The sequence below is a fragment of the Delphinapterus leucas genome, chromosome 14, assembly GCF_059928025.1.
Source record: "Delphinapterus leucas isolate spDelLeu-1000000601 "Yukka" chromosome 14, BTC_Dleu_Yukka2, whole genome shotgun sequence".
In the NCBI taxonomy this organism is placed as follows: domain Eukaryota; kingdom Metazoa; phylum Chordata; class Mammalia; order Artiodactyla; family Monodontidae; genus Delphinapterus; species Delphinapterus leucas.
Window position 1 is genome coordinate 62,777,184 of NC_143142.1, and position 19,117 is coordinate 62,796,300.

At 48.9% G+C, this 19,117-nt stretch overlaps 1 protein-coding gene across 1 annotated transcript in view; it reads right to left on the reverse strand.

The window, feature by feature from the left end:
- The window catches only part of LOXHD1 (lipoxygenase homology PLAT domains 1), a 201,731-nt gene extending 191,247 nt beyond the window's left edge, over positions 1-10,484 (reverse strand). The window contains exons 1-2 of the mRNA XM_089895136.1: positions 10,214-10,484; positions 3,718-3,832 (exon numbers count right to left, since the gene is read on the reverse strand). Of these exons, the coding sequence (XP_089751262.1) occupies positions 3,718-3,832; positions 10,214-10,343 (245 nt within the window). The 5' untranslated portion in view covers positions 10,344-10,484. The remainder of the gene's footprint in view (positions 1-3,717; positions 3,833-10,213) is intronic.
- Between the last annotated feature and the right edge of the window lie 8,633 nt (positions 10,485-19,117).

Consider the following 19,117-nt stretch of genomic DNA (forward strand, 5'->3'; position numbering starts at 1 on the left):
TGCCCCCTGGGCAGAGCCAGCAGGCTAAAATGCCAGGATTCTACCACACTTGCAGTTGGTGAATTCTCAGCGGGAGAACCGTGTTCCAGAAGATACACGAGATGCCATCCTTTTGCCATACCCTGAGCATGTGACTCGTTGTTGGGGGTGGTCCTGGGTAACGGGGAAGGGGCTTCCTCTGGGACCCAGAGCTGTTGGTATTTCGCTAGTGTGGAGGTCAGGGCAGAGGTCAGCCAGCAGGGGAATGAACTGAACGTGTCCCACTCTTTGCTGCCTAAGAGAGGGTCAAACGTGTGCCGAGGAATTTAGACCCCAGACCATGAGGGTGAGACCCGTCAGCATTTTAACATCAGGCACCGAGGTTCTTCTTGCAGCAGGAATTATTTTGTATTGGAGAATAAAAAATCCTAATAAGCCACCCGGGAGTAGAAGGTAAAGGCCTGGGGCAGAGGAGAAAGGCCACAAGAAAGAGTGGAATTGATGGGAGAGAGAAGAAAGAGGATGAGGGAGAGGCAGGAGAGAAAGGGGGGGTGAGAGACACGGCCAGAGGCTGCAGAGAAAGGGGTTGGGGAGAACTTCCAGGAAGGGTGGTGGCTTAACTTTAAGACCTTGGTGCGGGCAGGCGGGGCGTCTATCTAGTATTCCATTTTAAGTTGTCTGTGTTGCTTCCATGTGAGCTCTGGCACCCCGAGTTATCAGTGAAGTCTGATGCACACCAAAGTGCCTTGTGGTTTGTGTGCGTGTGTGCGTGTGTGCATGTGTGCTTGCGTGGATGTATGTGTGTGTGTTTGTGGGTGTAAAACAAGGAAAAGGAGTCAGTTCCAGTTGACACAGGGGTGTGGGTGTGGGTTTGAGGTGACACAGTGTGGCCAGGAGGGAACAGCAGCAGACAGTGAGGGGATAGGAGATTACGAGACCAGTGGGCCAGACCCCAGGGACTGTTGAGGGTGAGGGCTGGGCTGGGCTAACTGCATCTAAATCTCACAGAGCTCGGGGACCTCCGTGGCCGTCTGCACGTTGGTTACACGGCAACCTGGACTTCCTTGAAAGCAGTACTCCCCTCCCAGACTCGAGATCTCCATCTTGAATTGGAAGGGTCTCAGATGGTGAGGATTGTGTTTATGCGATTCTCTTTATAGACAATTTCTCAGGCCTTGCAACAGCCAGACTCTGGTCTCCTCTTTCCCCGTTTACCCTGCTCACCGCGGTCAGATTAACCCTTCTTGTCTGCACCGTACGTCAAGCCTCCACAAGGCCTTCTCCAGTCTGGTCCTCCCCTGCCTTTCCCACCTCCCTCCTCTCTGCCCCTTCATGCAGCCGGTAAGTCCCCATCCAGCCCCCATTGGTCTGCAATGTCCCTTGTGGCCTCCATATTTTTTCAAGCTGTTACCCCTCATCTAAAGTACCCTCTTTCTGCCCCTCCTCTGTGAGTCCTTTTCACCTGTCGAGGTCCAGATCACATACCCTTCCCTGTAAAGTCCTATTCTAGCCACGCTGATACCAAATCGTTTAGTGAGCTCTATTTGCAAAGAACTGGGATAGGTGCTGCAGGCACAAAACAGACCTCCCATCATCCTCTGGCTCCACCTATGCATCCCTCTATGCATCACCTCTCCAGCCTCTCCAAGGACATACAGCTGATGCTGCAAATATGCCTGTATCCCTGAAACTACCCATTTCCTGCGGGCCCCTGAACCCTCTGGACCAGCTGGATTGGGATCCTGGCCTAATCTCTGCCCCTGATGCCCAGCTTGGAGCAGGACACAGATACAGGAGGGACCCCTACCAGCAGACCCGTGGAGTAATTGGGGGGAAGTTGATTCCCACATGCAGGCTATGTCAGAGAAGCTGGCTGCCTCTGTGTGGCTTCAGAAGCACCCGGAGACCTGCTGGCCCTGCCAGCTCAGTCATGCCTGAGACCCTTTACCGTGACGCAGCCTTCCTTCCCATTGAGAAGGAAGGCTGGAACTCAGACTCCCAGGGCGAGGGGACACAGTGACAGACCTTCACATGGGGTTATAAGAGTTGACTCTGGGGACCTTCCTGAGAAGGTGTTTTGACAGAGGAAAAAGGTGAGGAGGGAGAGTCTGAGGGTCCAGGTGCATGAAAGGAGGAAAGCCAGTGAGGAACCACCACAAGAGGGGAAATGGCTCTTTTTGTTAAAAAAAAAAAAAAGACAGGCTGGGGACTCCAGAAACGAAGCTGGCCGACTCCCCAGGGTCTAGTGGCTTCTCGCTAGAGGGGTGCACTCCGGGGAGGACACATGGCAGAGAGGATGGGCATTTCATGTATTCTCTTTACCGTGCCCACAGCACTGGAGAAAAGGGCTTCCACAAGCGAGTCACTCGGCAGTGTAAGCAGTACAAGAGGGCAGGTACCCTGTTCTGCGGAAATGGACAAAATAGGACGTTACGCCTGCCTCAACGCTGCCGCATTTACACCAGAGGCTGCCCTCAGGGTAAATGTGTTCCACTGGGCCTGGTCCGTCTGCTAAGCACAGAGTTTGTGGATATCCTGGCCTGTGGACCCACCTTTCTACTGCTTCGCCTGCCGCCCCTGGAGGTGCCAAGCTATAAACCCCAGAGGTCACACCCTGGAGCCCCAGGAGGCCTGCAGGGGAGTCTCCCACACACCCTCTAGGGCCACGGGGTCATGTGCTTGAGGAAATGTCTGCATCAAGACCCTGGGGTTTGAGGACCAGCTTTACCATCAAAAGCTCCATGACTCAGAGCTGCTCACCACTCCCCTCTAGGCCCCAGATTCCCCGTGAGCAGGTTGGAATAGATTTAGTTGTTTTCAAATTTTTCTTGGCTACAGAACCCACGGTGCAAAGAGTATCTGACTGAGAAACTCGGTGGATATGATAAACATAAGTCAAGCTGCTCCAGGGGGAGGAACGCTAGGGTATTGGGAGCCCAAAACCAACTGACCAATCCCCTGTTCCACTCAGCACAGGGTGAAAAACAGCTGCCCAGGCCACCAGTGAGGTCCCTGGCCATCTCTGGAATTCCATGATTCCGCTAGAATGTTGCCATGTCTAGTAACTGTGTGTGCACATGTGTGGTGGGGGGGAGGGGATGGAAAGGAAGAGACAGCAACCTCTGCTCTCAATGGGACACAATGAAATGGAGGGCACAAGTGTGCACACACACACACACAAGCACATCTACACAAACACACGCACTGACTTGAGTGTGTGTTAGCGGGCAGGCAGGTTCAGTTTGATGCTGGTCCCAGGTGAGACGTAGGTGCAGAGCATTTAAGCTCATGGCTCCCTCACATGCATGACCTTGTCCCCTCTTCCCAAAAGTCCTATGAGTTTGGTAAAATGAGGATTATCACTTCCAGATGACATATGAGGAAGTCAAAGCTTTGGATGCCAAGAGATTTGACCAAAGTTATATGGCAACTAAATGGTAAAGCTGGGCCTAGACCAGGTTTCTTGATCCTGAGGGCTTATTCTCCCACATCAAAGGACAGCTAATATGAATTCTTGGGAATTCTGAGATCCAAAGTAAGCATTACTATACACAAAAAAATCAAGAGAGGAGCAGAGGAAATCACTGGGAGGGGCCTGGCTGGCACGTGATCGGTTGTTAGCAAGGCCCACACCACTTAATACACCTGTGGACACACCTGTCTTCTCTCATGGGTTCCAGAACTTTATCAACCCCCACTAACAGCCCAGGACCCCACCAATGCTGAGTTGGTACTCACTTGCTGGTAAGATGGAGCTTGGGAGAGAGCCCATTCTCTCCAAAAATGGTGATGAAGACATTGGCATTGGTCCCTGCGCCACGAACATCCCCCGTGGCTGTGACCACCTCGTACACTGGAGGAGGAAAAAAGACAGACCGCAGGCTCAGAAGAAAGCCCAGAATCCTACGTGGGCTCGGAGAAGCCATAGCTCCTGCCAGATCCACAGGGGGATGCCCAGCCACAGAACACGCTCTGGACCCCTGCTGCAACCCGCAAGCCTCTGAGCCAGGGTCAGACCCACACCAAGCCCTGCTGTGAGACCACAATCTCCCACTTAATGCTGCACATTCATTCTACAGGTAAGGAACCTGCAGGCAAGGGGACAAGCCCAGGTCACACAATACACAATGTCAACACCAGAGCCCAGCCCAAGGCCTCCCAATGCCTGTCTGTGATCTTTCCAGCACAGCACATGTGTGCCATCCTAGCCAAGACCTTCTTCAGAGCCCGCCCCTTGCTCTCACCTTTCTCTCTGCCCTCTACACAAGGCTGCCTTGCAGGCCTCACTTCCTGTGACCTCCTGGGTGTTGCCATGGCAATCTCAGGATAACACATCTTTGCCAGTGAGTCCCTGTAGGCAGGGGCACTGAATTCCCCTCTCTTTGTCCCCTTGAAGCTTGTTCTGTTTGCTGTTGATGTCTTTTCTTTTGATGTCCCTGGTTCTGATGAAGGTCCCCGTGAGGGGGAGAAAGGAAGCAGTACATTTGTGTGACTCCCTGTCTCTTGTGATAACCAAAGCCTTCATTCTTCACAGTCTACACCACAGGGATTCCTGATCGGCAAACAACTCCTAGAGCCCTCCCTGAGATAACTCCAGGACCTGAAGTGTTGCCCATGTGGTTTGCACGTATACAAGGATGTTTCCCAACTGAGTGTTCATAGGAAAATGACCAGCACGGTGGAAATTCTAGAACCACATCACATGAGAGAAGACATATAGGCCTGGAGATGCCTGGTTTAGAGAAAGGAGTCTGGGGTATGGGGGAGGGATAAAGAAACTACCTCCATAGCTGCCCCAAGTGTACAGAGCTACTTCTCAAATAGGACACTAACCATTAAAAAATGATAAATTAGACAGTTAAAATTAAGACCATCAGGAGAATGAAAAGGCAAGCCACAGACTAGAAGATATTTGGAAGGTACACACAGGCATCCCACATAATACCTTGTTTTATCACAATTCCCTTTATTGTGCTTTACAGATATCATGTTTCTTACAAATGGAGGGTTTGTGGCAACCCTGTCAAGCAAGTCTATCGGTGCCATTTTTCCAACAGCATTTGCTCACTCAGCATTTGCTCACTCCTGTCTCTGTGTCACGTTTTGGTAATTCTCTCAATATTTCAAACTTTTTCATTATTATTATATTTGTTATGATGATCTATGATCAGTAATCTTTGATGTTACTATTGCAAAAAGATTGACTTGCCGAAGGCTCAGACGATGGTTAGCATATTTTTTAGCAATAATGTATTTCTAAATTAAGGTATGTACATTTTTTAGACATAATGCTATTGTACACTTAATAGACTACAGTATGGCGTGAAACATAACTTCCATATGCACTGGGAAACCAAAAAATTGGTATGACTCGCTTTATTGTGATATTTGCTTCATTGCTGGGCTCTGGAACCAAATCCACAATATCTCCGGGGTCTGCCTGTCGCCAAAAAAAGGGCTCATACTCAGAAAATGTAAAGAATCCACACAAATCAGTAAGAAAAAGAAAGACCAGACAATTGCTTTAATGGGCAATAATTTGTTTTAAAGATAAACATACACTTACCATAAGACCCAGAAATTCCCCTTTTAGGTATTTACCCAAGAGAAATAAGAACATGTCCACACAAAGATCTGCACACAAACTTTCATAGCAGCTGTATTCATAATAGCTCTAAACTGGAAAAACAACCTAAATGTATCAACAAGTGAATGAATTTTTAAAAGTGTGGTATATCCAGACAGTGGAATCCTACTCAGTGATAAAAAGGAATGAACAACTGACATATGCAATACGGATGAATCTCAGGCACATGCTGTGGAGCAAAAGAAGTCAAACACAAAGCACTACACGATATGTAATGCCAGCTATGTGAACTGTACTCTATTTTAACAGAAAGCAGAGCATGGTTGCCTAGGGTTGAAGTTAGGGGGAATTGCCTGGGAAGGGGCACGTGGAACTTTTGAGGGATAATTTAAATGCCCTATATATAAATGGTGCTAGTGGTTACATAGATGTATACATTTGTCAATACCCATCAAATGGCACATTTAAAGTAGATTCATTTTATTGTTAATTATATTTCAATAAAGTTGAAAAATGGGCAAAAGACTTAAATAGGCATGTCATAAAAGAGGACATCCAAATGGCCCACAAACATAGGGAAAAGGGTTCAGCATCATTATTCATAAGGGAAATGCAAATTAAAATTACCATGAGACACTACATATACCCACCAGAATGGCTAAAATTAAAAAGATGGACAAATACTAAGTATTGTCAAGAATGTGGAGCCATTGGCACTCTCATACATTGCTGGTGGGAGTATAAATTGGTACAATTCCTGGTAACTAAACATAAGCCCACCCTATGACTCAGTGATTCTACTTCCAATTATAAATCCAAGAGAAATGAGTGCATGTGTCCATCCAAAAATGTGTACAAGATCTGTAGCAGCTTTATCCATAATAGCTAAAAACTGGAAATAACCCCAAATTCCATCAATAGAATGGTTAAGCAAATGGTGATATATTTATAAAATGCAGTAGTACACAAATAATAAAAAAGAACAAACTATATAACGAGTCACAACATGGATAAATCTCTTGGATATAATGTTGAGTGAAAGAGAAGCTAGACACACAAAAATGTGTGTACTGTGTGATTCCATTTATATGAAGCTCAAGAGCAAAAACCTAATGTATGCGGGGCTTCCCTGGTGGCTCAGTGGTTGAGAGTCCGCCTGCCGATGCAGGGGACGCGGGTTCGTGCCCTGTTCCGGGAAGATCCCGCGTGCCGCGGAGTGGCCGTGCTCGTGAGCCATGGCCTCTGGGCCTGCGCGTCCGGAGCCTGTGCTCCGTAACGGGAGAGGCCACAGCAGTCAGGGGCCCACGTACTGCAAAAAAAAAAAAAAACAACTAATGTATGTGATAGAATCAGGAGGGCCATTACCTCTGGGAAGAATTTTAAAGGAGCTTTCAGGAGGTTAGAAATGTTGTGTCCTGTTCTGAATGGTGGTTACACAAGCATGCACATGTGTAAAAATTCACCAGCTGTTCTTTTTGAGTTTTGTGCTAATTATATATATTACACATATAATTTATATGTGCACATACATATTATATATATTCTATAATGTGCTGCATATACATATATATAACATGTATATTATCCTCCAAGTTAAAATTTTTAATTTAAAAAGTTCAGACAGCTGAAGAACTATCTTAGAGAAGACAGATATCTCATGAAAGACACAAAACTCTGTTTGGTCCAGAGAGGAGGGTCCCAACTAGTAACATCCCCTGGTCAGCACAAAGAAGAACTGTCAACAGCAACAAGGGTTGTTCCTAGCACAGAGCATGACAAATGAGAGATGCTCGATAAATAATTACATGGATGAATGAATGAAAAAACGAATGAATGAAACAATCAATGAAATGAATGTGGGCTATGGAAATAAATTGACCAGTATGTAAATCTCAATTCTACCATACTGGCTGTATGATTTCAACCAAATTTCTTACTGAGATTCATTTTCCTTATCACCGAAAGAGAGAGAATTTCTTCCTTGAAGGATTATCATAAGGATTAAATCAAATAAAACAAAGTTTTCAGCTTTCATACTCATTGACCTAGCATATTTCCACTTCTGGGAATTTATCTTACAGACACTCCTTCGCAGCTGGATGAAAGATACACATTCCATAAGTGGCAAACTCTTACCATCATCACATCACCATCATCATCTCCACTGTTGTCATCGTCAACATCACTACCACCATCTCCATTAACAACATCCCCAAGAAGGAAGGCTGCCTTGGGAAACCGTATTCCAACAGACGCTGGGTAGCCCCCTGTCTGGGATACAGGAGAGAAAAGGGCCCCAGGGCTAGAAGCTTGTGCAGCATGACCTCTGAGGTCCCTTCGGATCCCAGATTCTGGTAGGAGCCACTCTCTTCCCCTCACGGGCCCTGTAGTAGTCAGGAGGTAGACCAGTGCACCAGCCTCAGCCTACCCTCAGAGCATGGAGGGAAGCTACTCTCCTTCCTCTGGCTGTTGGTAAACTCCAGTGTAGCCTGGAGGCGACCTGAGGAACAGAGAAGGAAACCTAGGCCTTCCTCCTCTTCCTTCTTCTTCCCCATCACACTCATCAAGATTCTCCACATAATACGAGAACCCAGTGCTCAAAGGGAGTAGGCGACACATCGTTCTAGAGCAGAGAGGGTAACAATGACAGTGCAGGTAAAGTTCAGACAGTGACTACTGTCAGAATCTTACACATTTATCGCCCAGTCCTGTAGCTGACTGCGGAGTCAGTGGGTCTGTGTCTCTTAGAAATGTCAGCATGGCACCCACCCTGGCCTGCTCTCCTCCAGCTATTTTCAGCAGAGTCAAGATTGGACAGTACAAGAGTAAGGACCAGCCGGAGCAGCAAGATTCAAATCCTAACTCTGTTACTTCCTAGCTTTGTGATCTTAGGCATGTTACTTAACTTCCCTGTACCTCAGTTTCTTCACCTGAAAAAGCAGATTTTAAGAACCCAACCCACCTTGTTGGGTTGTTGTGAAGATTAAACCGATCCACATGGGTAAAGTGCTCAGCGTGGTGCCTGATGCATTAAATACATGATTCTACCGAACAGCATCGTGGCCTGAAGTGGGGACTTGTCTTGGGAACCGTTGAAGTTCTTGTCTCTCCTGCTTGTGACCTTGTTGAAATCACGTCAGTTCTCGGAGCCTCAGTCCTTAACCTGAGACTAATCACACTTGCCTTGACTGTTCTCGGGGATATCGAGGATTCCAAGTGAGAATGGAAGTGAAGAGGCTTTGAGAAGGGTAAAAAGAAGAGGGAAGCTGTGAAGGATCATGTAGACACACTAAGGCAGGCAGAACCCATGCACAGAAGTGAACGGGATGGCGGCTATGAGAGGCTTTCGAGTGCTCTCGCCAGCAGTCATGCTGGCTGGGGCAAATCACCCCAAAGCTGAGAGTATTTGTTACGGGTGCTGCCCGCACATCTAGCCTCGATGCCCCTAGCCCCACCAGACAGAGCTTGGAGCACACGCGCTGAGAGAAGGCAGCAATACCTCACTTGTTCTAGGTCCTTCTTTCCTCCCCACAATACCCACCTCCACCCCAGAAGGTGCCCAGGACACCACGCCGGGAAAGAGGCTTCAGCAGAGTCACAGCCTCAAAGTGCCATAGCAGCGACCACCTTCTCTGAGCCTGGGGTCTGTGCTGGGAGCTGGGTTAGGAGTCAGGACAAATAAAGGAGCCCCACCCCCACCTCCCGCACAGAGGTCAGGATGGCTGAGGCCACAAGCCCAACAGAATCGGATATAATCAAGGAACTCCCAGCAGACAGGAATTAAGGAGGGCAAACAAGCCCATGGCAGGCACAGAGCAAGCATTCGATACTTATCTGGTGAATGAATGGGGGAGTCTGGTGCTTACAGGGAGAAGTGAGCCAGTTTAGAGGAAGCGCTGAGAATTTAAATGCCTTCAGGGACCAGGCAGGCAGCATTGAGGAGTAAAACAGACCTATGAGTGATAAAGTCCGCTGCCTATGGGCATTCACAGTCAATCATATTTTTTTAACTGTAAAAGTAAAACACCACCAACAAAAACAGCAAAGCAACAAAAATCTCTCTGCAAAAGCCAACACTGGCTCCTGGGTCCCCCGTTCACCCCTTCTCTGGTTTACCTGACAAGAAGGTAGAGCATTTCTAAGCAGCTCCCATACACCCCAGAGGAAGGTGAGACTGGAAGGACTGGGCCCAGGGTCCAAAGCACCAGCTGCCCTCCCCATGTGGGCCAGGGCCATCACCTTGCAAAGTCCCAGGCCCTCACCTCCATCGGCCGCAGTGGGCAGCGGCCCCCAGCCCCTGCTCGGCACCTGCTGAGTGACCAGGTCTCTTCCCACAGGCCTCTGCACAGCCTGATGCAGGCCACACCTCAGAGACCAGGCGCGAACATGGCTTCTGGGACGTGTAGGACCTGGAGAGTGTGGGCACTTCGGCTCTAGTCTATTCTGTGCCAATCAGACTCTGTGACCCTCGCTACAGTGGAGGCCCCAGTGTACCCCAAGGGGATGTAGGTTAGACCCAACAGGATAATCCACAAGAAAGGGGTTGGGTTGGAACCTAAAGTTCCTCCTTCAAAACCAGGGACAGGATGGTATGGGCCCCATGGGCCCCGCCTGTGCCCCCGCCCCACAGGCCAGGACCCCGCACACCTTTGGCCTTGTAGTACTCGTGCTGCAGCTCCTCTTCGTCGTCTTCCGAGGCGTAGCTCAGCAGCTCCTGCTCATACAGGGCTAGAAAGTCGATGTCCTCCTTCCTCCTCTTTCTCTTCTGGGGCATCATTTTGCCGGCTGTCCCTTCCTGCCACTCACTGGCTCACGGTGCCCACCCCTTTGCACCTCCTTGGACCCGCGGCCCTCTCACCTGGAGCTCCCGTGCACACGCCTGGGGGGGCCAGAGCCCACACATGCCCACAGAGCTGCCCTGCTCCCCTCTCCTCGCTGGCCCCTGAGCAGAACCTTGGTGCTTTATCTCTGGCCCCTCTCTCTGGCCCCCTCCTCTGCACCTGCCGTTCTCTTTGGGTCTCATGACTTATTCATGGGGACTGAGGACAGGCTATCCTCCTTACCCCTCCCTTCCCCACCCGCCCCCCTCCCCCTTTCATGGAGAATCGGGTGACATCAAGCCCTTGGCATCTGTTTCCTACCTGGCCTCACAGCAGGGGCAGGTGGGGCATCTCCCTTAAAGATGCCCCAGCCTCACAGCCCCAAGGGCCGTGAAAGATGCCCCCAGGGCCTGAGACCTTTCTGAGGAGGGCAGGGCCCCAAACAAGCTGGGCCCCCAGGACTCAGAGGACTCCATTTCTCTCTATTATTCATGACCTCTGCTCATCTTACGGGGCAGGCAATGTTTTTACTGGATCCTTCTCGATCTCTCTGCTTCCACCTCCTCAAGTCTGCTGGCTCTGGAAGTGGCCATTCAGCCAGGAGAGACCTGCTGCTCTGATGAGCCCTCAGACCACCCACAGAGTGTTTTCTGAGTCATGAGTTCCTGGTGTTGCAGCCAGAGCTGAGGGCACTGGGAAAGCCCGCCGAGTCCTAGGTGACCCCCACAGTGCCCCGACAGGCCGGCAAGATTAACCAGCATCTGTTCTAACAAGAGCTCTCCATTTACCCATATTGCCCTCTGCGCTCGCAAGGAGATAATAGAAACCCTGAGAGCTCGCCTGGATGCCCACCCCACTCAGCCCTTACCATCCCTGCAGCCCCACACGGGGATTCTGAGTGAGAGAGAACCAGAGGCCCCTCTCTACCCCAGATCAGCAAGCAAGTTCCCCTTAGGGCCACTGGACTCCTCTTCCTTGCTTATTTTATTTTATTAAGATTTCTTACAACCCGAATTTAAGATTTCTATGTAAATCCTGAAAGCTAGAAATTTTCAGTCCTCTCATTCCTTTGTCCTGGTGGCGTGAGGTCATCAGACAAAACCGGTCTGCCCACCGCCTCCTGGCTGTGCAGCCTGGGCAAGCCTGTCTCCCCACCTATAAAAGGGGGAGAATGACTCATTAAAGCATATTGAGCACTTGGAGAAAATACTCAGTAAGCGGAAGCCCCTGGAAGACAGTAGAAGCTTAATAAATGTTCATGACTGAGGATTTCTCTCTTTCTTATTTTGTATGGCGGGGGCGGGGGTGGTGGGTTGTGTGTGATGCTTCGTTATCATCTCAGATTGTCCCAGAAGCCCTCCTTCGGGTCCCGTAGGCAAGGACCAACCGCCGGTGTCCTCCTTCCTCTGTGGGTCCCGACCCACACTAACACATCAGAGACACTAGTGAACAGATGAGAAATCCAGTTTCCTGGGAGGACTGTCTTGTAAGGCCCTGCTTACTTGTTACCCATCTCCCGCCTCTCCCAGCCTTGAGCTCTGTGAGGGCAGGGCTGGTGCCCCCTTGCTCACTGTTAGGTTCCCAGTACCTATAAGATGCCTGGCACACTGTGGCCTTCAGTACCCCTTTGTTCAGTGAATGAATGGATGCACGAATGAGCAAATTGCAGCAGAGCTCTAAAGCAGCTACAAGGAAAACAGAATGGGCTGAAAAGCAAACACACTTTACAAGATAGATGGGTAAAGTGTTCCAGAACCAATATCCTTCTGAGCACGTTTGGCCTGGAGAAGAGGACATTTCAAGGGTCTACAAATGTGAATGATTGTCTAGACTAAGGCTGAAAGGGCAATCTTACACCCGCAGGTGGTGATTACAGAAAGGCAGGTTTCAGCTCAATCCATGAAGAAGGATGGGAGCACTGCCTGGGGTGACAGTGTCACAAGAGATATGAGGGCTGGATAGCATTGCTTGTCTGCCTACAGCAGGGGGCGCTCCAGGGGCCTTTGTGGATTTGGACCTGGCGGACTCTCCATCAGGTAGCTGGGACATTCTATGACACTGAGTGGCAGGTGCAGGTGGACATTGAGGAACAATGACAGGCCCCCCAGCTAGTGGCCACCGTGATTCGCCAGCTCTAGCTCTGCTGCAGAACCTAGATCAGACAGAGGGGCCTCTGTCCCACCACCACCGGGGACTGAGGAGGGCAGGAGGGCCTCTGCCCGCCATGCCTGGCCCCCCAGCCTGAGGTGGGGTGCAGAGAGGAGGAGGGAGCTGGTCTGCAACAGCCACAAGACTTTCATGGTTCCTCTCTGTCATCTCTGTGTCTCACAACCTCTTTGCCCGGAGCTGAGCCCACCCACAGTGCCCTTAGCCTCAAGCCGCAGTGCCCAGGACCCCCTGGCACCACCTCCCCTTCTCTGTTCTCAGTCTCCTACCCTCTGAGATGCTGTCAAGGTCAATTTTTCCTAAGGTGGGATTCCAGGACTCTGGATTCGACTCTGTGGAACAACTCATCAAAATGATAATTTCTGATCCCTTACCCCCAACCACTGAATCAAAATCTCTGAGGGGGAAACTTGGAACCTACATTTTCAACAACCCCTCTCTCCTCCCAGGGATTTTTCTATGTACTGAAATTTGGAGCCACCGTGACCTATATGTCCCAGGTGAACTCACTAACTTGATCAGCTCACCTGGGCCATGGGAGAGGATTAACAAGCTTTCATCCCAGGTTGCACAGCCCCGGCTGCACATCAGAGCCACCTGGAGAGTTTTTAAACGCTGATGCCTGGGTTGTCCCAGAGATCAGTCTGGGGCAGCCTGGGCAGTGGGAGTTTTCAAAGCTCCTGGGTGATGCAGGACATCCAAGCAGCAGTCAGCACTCACATCCCTCCCCAGAGCCTGGAGCAGCTTTGTGTTTTGGAGCCACCCAAGTCCCTACCAGGGGAAGGTATTTCTGGCCCTAAACGTCATCACTCAGGAAAGATCAACTTTACCTCCTCCTCTGTTCTGCTGAGGGATGGTATAGGGTCCCCTCAAAGGCTGAATGAGGAATAGAAGTGGAGTTTAAGTGTGGGTGACGCACGCCCCCTGCTGGCACCATATGGTTTGACCTCCGTGGTTAATTACGCATTCGGTTCTTCAGGATGGAGACCTTAAAAGATTACTGGGAAATCACTAGGGAAATAACATTTTTCATGAGGATCCATTCAGAGAAAAAAATGAAATGAAGTGTTCATTTTACATGAGGACCCATTCAGAGAAAAAATAATTTAAATTTTTATTGGAATTTTTTCAAAAAACTGAAACCAAAATATTTTTAGAGAATCCCAAGGCCTTAGAACACAATGATTAAGAGAGCAGAGTCTGAAACCATACCAAGTGTTGATGGGGACGTGGAGCAACTAGAACTCTCACACCGCTGGCGGCAGTGTAAAATGGTACCACCACTTTGCAAAAGAGTTTGGCACTTTCTTATAAAGACCCTTCCCACACAACCCATAATTTCCACTCCTGGGTATCTACCTAAGAGGAGTGAAAATATATGTCCACACAAAAGCTGCATTTGAATGTTCATAGAAGCTTTATTCACAATAGCCACAAACTAGAAACAACTCAGATGCCCATTGACTGGCCAAGACTATTCAGCCATAAAAAAGGGAAGAAGAGGTGATACACGCCCAAACACGGATGAGTCCCGAAAGCATTATTCGTAGAGAAAGAAACCAGTCAGAATAAACTACATGCTGTCTGATCACATGTATCTGACATTCTAGAAGTGTTGAAACTAGCCTAGTGGTTGTAGGGGCTAGGCACGTGGGGAGGGGATTGACTGGAAGGGAGCATGAGAGGGCAGTGCTGGGCCTCAGGCTCTGCCCTGTCTCTCACTGGCCTGCCTCACCTTCTGTCTTCCACTATGAAAGCTTATCTGGGCCAGGCCCCCGGTGCAGTCCTGGCTGCTGACCCGATCCCCATCCCAGGCTCTTTGGTGTGAAGACCCTGCACATGTTTGACTTGGGAAAAGGTGCTCAGGGCATGATTTGCAGACCTACCTTCCATTCCAGGCAAAGTGAGGTCTGTGTCAGCCACCTTGTCCAACCTAGGCTTACCATGAGGCCCTGAACATGGACGTATACTTCTGCACTCTTGATAAAGCTGACACAAAGTGCAGACAGGATAATTATTGGGACCCCAAACTTCTGGTTAAAGGAGGGGCCTGTTTATCCCATTGACCACTGGCATGTGTGCACAAATGCATGCTTGCACACACATGCTCTCTCACACACACAAAACGATCTCATTGCCCAAGTCTCCTTCCCCTTTAACTACATCCCCCTGCTGCTGAATCAATTCTCCTAAAGCTTGCCTTTGGTCGTGTCACCCTCCAGTTCAAAAACCTTCAGTTATACCTCAGCACAGCCAAATTTTAACAGCCAGGATTCTGGATTGCAAGCAACAGAAACTAACACTGGCTAGTTTAAGTAGAAAAATTATTTATTTAAAAGTTAATGGGGGGAAGAGGGGTTTCAGGATTTTCCAGAGGGCTAAGAACCATGCTTAGGGGCTGCACCCTGGAAAGATGCCTGAGGTCATGTGGTTGGGTAAGGCCCCGCCCCCACCGATGCTGGACCAGAACGGACTCTGCTGCCTTGTGCCAATTCAGAGTCTGGGGCTTGTGCATCTGATTGGTTGAGCCTAAGTGGTGTGCCCACACCTTGCTGGAAAGGAGGCTGGAAAAGTGAGGATTTGGCATTTTCAGCTCTTACCCTGGGACCTGTGCTCCCCTCAAACTTTAGAAGGGCATTCAGATGTTGGGCTGCCAAAAAAAGGATAACAAATACCCCCGGCACTAATAGAATTCCATGGCATTGGAGGTCCTGTAATCTGACCCAACCTCCCCCTTAGGAAACCCACACTGAATTAAACTGAAGAAGTTCTGTTTTCTAAACATACCTGGTGCTTTCCTTGTGCGAGCCCTAGTCTACTCTAACATCGGAGCTAGAGTGTGCATCTCCATACCAGCCAGCTCTTGTGACACAACCACCACAGAAATCTCAGTGGCATAAGCATTATTTCTCACATGTCTGGGGCTCAGCTGGGGTGACATCTACACTGGGCTCAACTGCTCTGCATCCAGCTACAGGACCAGCTGGCTGTGGCTAGGGCAGGCCTGCGCTAATGGGTTCAGCTGCCCAGAGAAAGCTCTTCTCATGGCCATGGTCGAAGGGCAAGGAGGGCCACCCTGACAAGGCAAGCACTTTCATCAATCTGCTAACATCCTCAACCAAGCAAAGCAATGCACATGTCTGAGCCCATTGTCAAGGGCTGTAAATGTACATAGCAAAGGGTGTGGACACGGTGAGGGGTGAGATCGAGGGCAAAACTCAATCTTCCGCAATGACTTCTCTCTTCCACCAGACACAGCTCCTTCCCAGGAGGTCCTGTGTATCCCCCGTGCCTAGCAGAATGTGAGTGTGACTCAAGCAATGATGAGTGAATGAGTGAATTACAGGTATGTGTGTTGGGGGTGGCTACAGAGCATATACAAGTGCAAAGAACAGGAGTGCTCGTGCTGGCAGCTCTGGCTCCCTCCCGTGGCTCCCTACCCACCTAGTGTCCCTAATTTCTCATTCAAGGTACTAGCTGGTCTGGTATCTCAAAATGAACCACCTCTTATTCTGGGAGCAGGACAGGTGATGCAGTGATGTGGGATTGGTGGTTTTCCTGTTTCACTGAAATGTTAGTTCTCACAGACATTTTAGGCAAACCCTGTCCCTGTTCCTGCTACCTGGTGTATCAGGAAAGTACATCTTCAACCACTTCCGCTCCCTTCCCTCCTATCCACTCTGCTCACAGCAGCCCGAGGGATTTTACTTAAAAATAAATCAGATCATGTCACTCCCCAGTGTATATGTTCCAAAGGCTTCTCATGCCCTTAGAATAAAGTCCTGATCCCTCCTCAAGGCCCGTAGGCTCTCATCTCCTCACCCCTCACTATCCCCCCCGCATTCTCCAGCCATGCTGGCTCCAGCCCCCCACCCCCATTTCCACCCACTCCTCTTCCCGTCCCAATCAAAAAAAATGCACGCACACACACACCCATTGTCAAGGGCAAAACCCCTTAGAGCACGTCTTTGCAGTCGACCCCTCCTCTCTGTCCCCTGTGCCACCTTCTTAGTCTCCACCTTCCTCCTCTCTCACTGGGACCATGTCCCCTAGCTGGATGCCCAGCAAATCTCTGTCCTCCTGCCAGGTTGCTTTTCTAGAAAGTTGACGCGGACACATTATTCCCTTGTTGCCCCATCTCCTAGAAAACAAAGTACCCACTCCTTAGCTCCGCTGACTAGGACCCCAAATCTGGCGCTGTCTACTACTCCAGCCCAGTCCCAGGCCCCTGCACCCCACCCCACCCTGCCTGAACACACTCACCAAACTCATTCTTTGTGATTTTCACAAGGTCGGGGAAGGGGGGAGGTGCGGAACAGCCTTCTATCCCTCTGACCTCCTCCCTCTCTTGGGGACTGGAGGTCTGACCCCACCCCACACCCACCCCACTGCAGGGTTGGGTCCCTTGGATATTTAAGGCCAACTCTTCCTTGGGAAACTTTGTGTTTGCTCCCAGGACTCCTTCCAGCTCAGCTCCCTGCCCCTCCTTTGGATGGACAGTTCCTAATCCAACCTCAGCTTCTGCCCCAGCAGTGCATCCCCACAACCCCCTACTGCCAAGGGTCCCTCCCTCTGGCAGGCTACCCTCTTCCACAGAAATCCCCTGTCAAATGACCTCTGGCTGACCTCTCTGCCGCACATCTCTTCCAGGACTCTATTGGAACTTTCCCCACTCGCTGGACCATGCTGCCCTGAGCCACTTTATCTTCCCCAGGCAAGAGTGGGGCTCCAGTGCCCTGCATTCCAGGTGCATGGAATCCATGACATGCTCCCCAGGTGGTCCCATGGAAGCCCCTCTCACTAAGCCTGGGGTTAAGAGGTATCATTGACCCCCACCCCACCCCTTTATCTTGTGGGGGGTGACTGGTCTCTACATTGGAAATCCTTCTCAAAAACCAACTATTCTATCAACTCTGCCACCTCTTTTATAATCTTCAGTCTGCATGAAGGGGCCAAGAACAGTTTAACTAGTTTTGAGCTAATTTGTCTAAAACTTGTGTACATGGTCCAGCACCTCCTGGGGAGGTGGCATCCATTGTTGGTTGGTACCTCGATTGAAACTTCCCATTTGGTGAATTTGTCACACTTGCTGATCTCTCTCCTCCACCGGCCAATCCCATACTCAGGGCAGAGCTGGCGTCTCAGCCTTCTGTGTCTCTGCTGAGAAAGTGTCATCCTTGACACCTCACTTCCCCTCCCCCACCCCCATCCAATACCTCTCTGAACCTGATCCATGGTCTGCTTACTCTGTTTATCTCCTCCAGAGCTCTCAACTCTGCCCCTTTGCTCTACCCTAGTCCTCATCACCATCAGTAGCCTCCCAACTGGTCCCCAGCAATTCCACACTCCACATCACAGAAGGGAAAATTGTCTTTTTTCCTTTGTTTAAAAATATTTTTTAATTGAAATATAGTCATACATATTATGTTTGTTTCAGGTGTACTATATAGTGATTTGACATTGGTAGACATTTTGAAGTGATCACCATGATAAGTCTAATAACAATCTGTCCCTGTACAAAGTTATTATAATATTATTGACCATATTTCTTATGCTGTATATTACATCCCCATAACTTATTTGTTATATAACTGGAGGTTTGTCCCTACTAACCCCCTTCACCTATTTTACCCATCTCCCCACCCCCTCCCTTCTGGTAACCACCTCCGTATCTATGAGTCTGTTTTCATTTTGTTTTGTTTGTTTTATTTTTTAGATTCCACGTTAGTGAGATCATGCAGTATTTATCTTTCTCTGACTGACGTTTCACTTAGCATAATACCCTCTAGATCCATCCATGTTGTCACAAATGGCAAGATTTTATTTTTTATGACTGAGTAGTATTCCATTATTTATCTATATCTATAATCTTCTTTATCCACTCATCTATCAATGGACATTTAGATTGCTTCCATATCTAAGCTATTGTAAATAACACTGCAATAAATATTGGGGTGCATATATATTTTTGAATTAGTGTTTTTGTTTTCTTCTGGTAAATACTCAGAACTGATGGATCATATGGCAGTTCTAGTTTTCATTTTTTTTGAGAAAACCCCATACTGTTTTCCATAGTGACTGCACCAAATTCCGTTCTTACCAACAGCACACGAGGATTCTCTTTTCTCCACATCCTCGCCAACACTCGTTATTTGTTGTTTTTTCTTTATGATAGCTATCCTGACAGATATGAGTGGTATCTCATTGGGGTTTTTGATTTGCATTTACCTGATGATTAGTGATGTTGAGCATCTTTTAATGTGTCTTTTGGCCATCTGTATTTCTTCCTTGGGAAAACATCTCTTTAGGTCCTGAGGCCATTTTTTAATCTGGTTGTTCATTTTTTGTTGTTAAATTATAAGAGCTCTTTGTATACCTTGAGTATTAACCGCTTATCAGATATCTTCTTTTATTCAGTAGGCTGCCTTTTCATTTTGTTGATAGTTTCCTTCATTGTGCAAAAGCTTTTTAGTTTGATGTAGTCCCATCAAGCACAATTGTTTAAAGTTGTGCTTTTGTTTCCCTTGCCTGAGGAGACAGAGCCAAAAAATTTTGCTAAATTGAT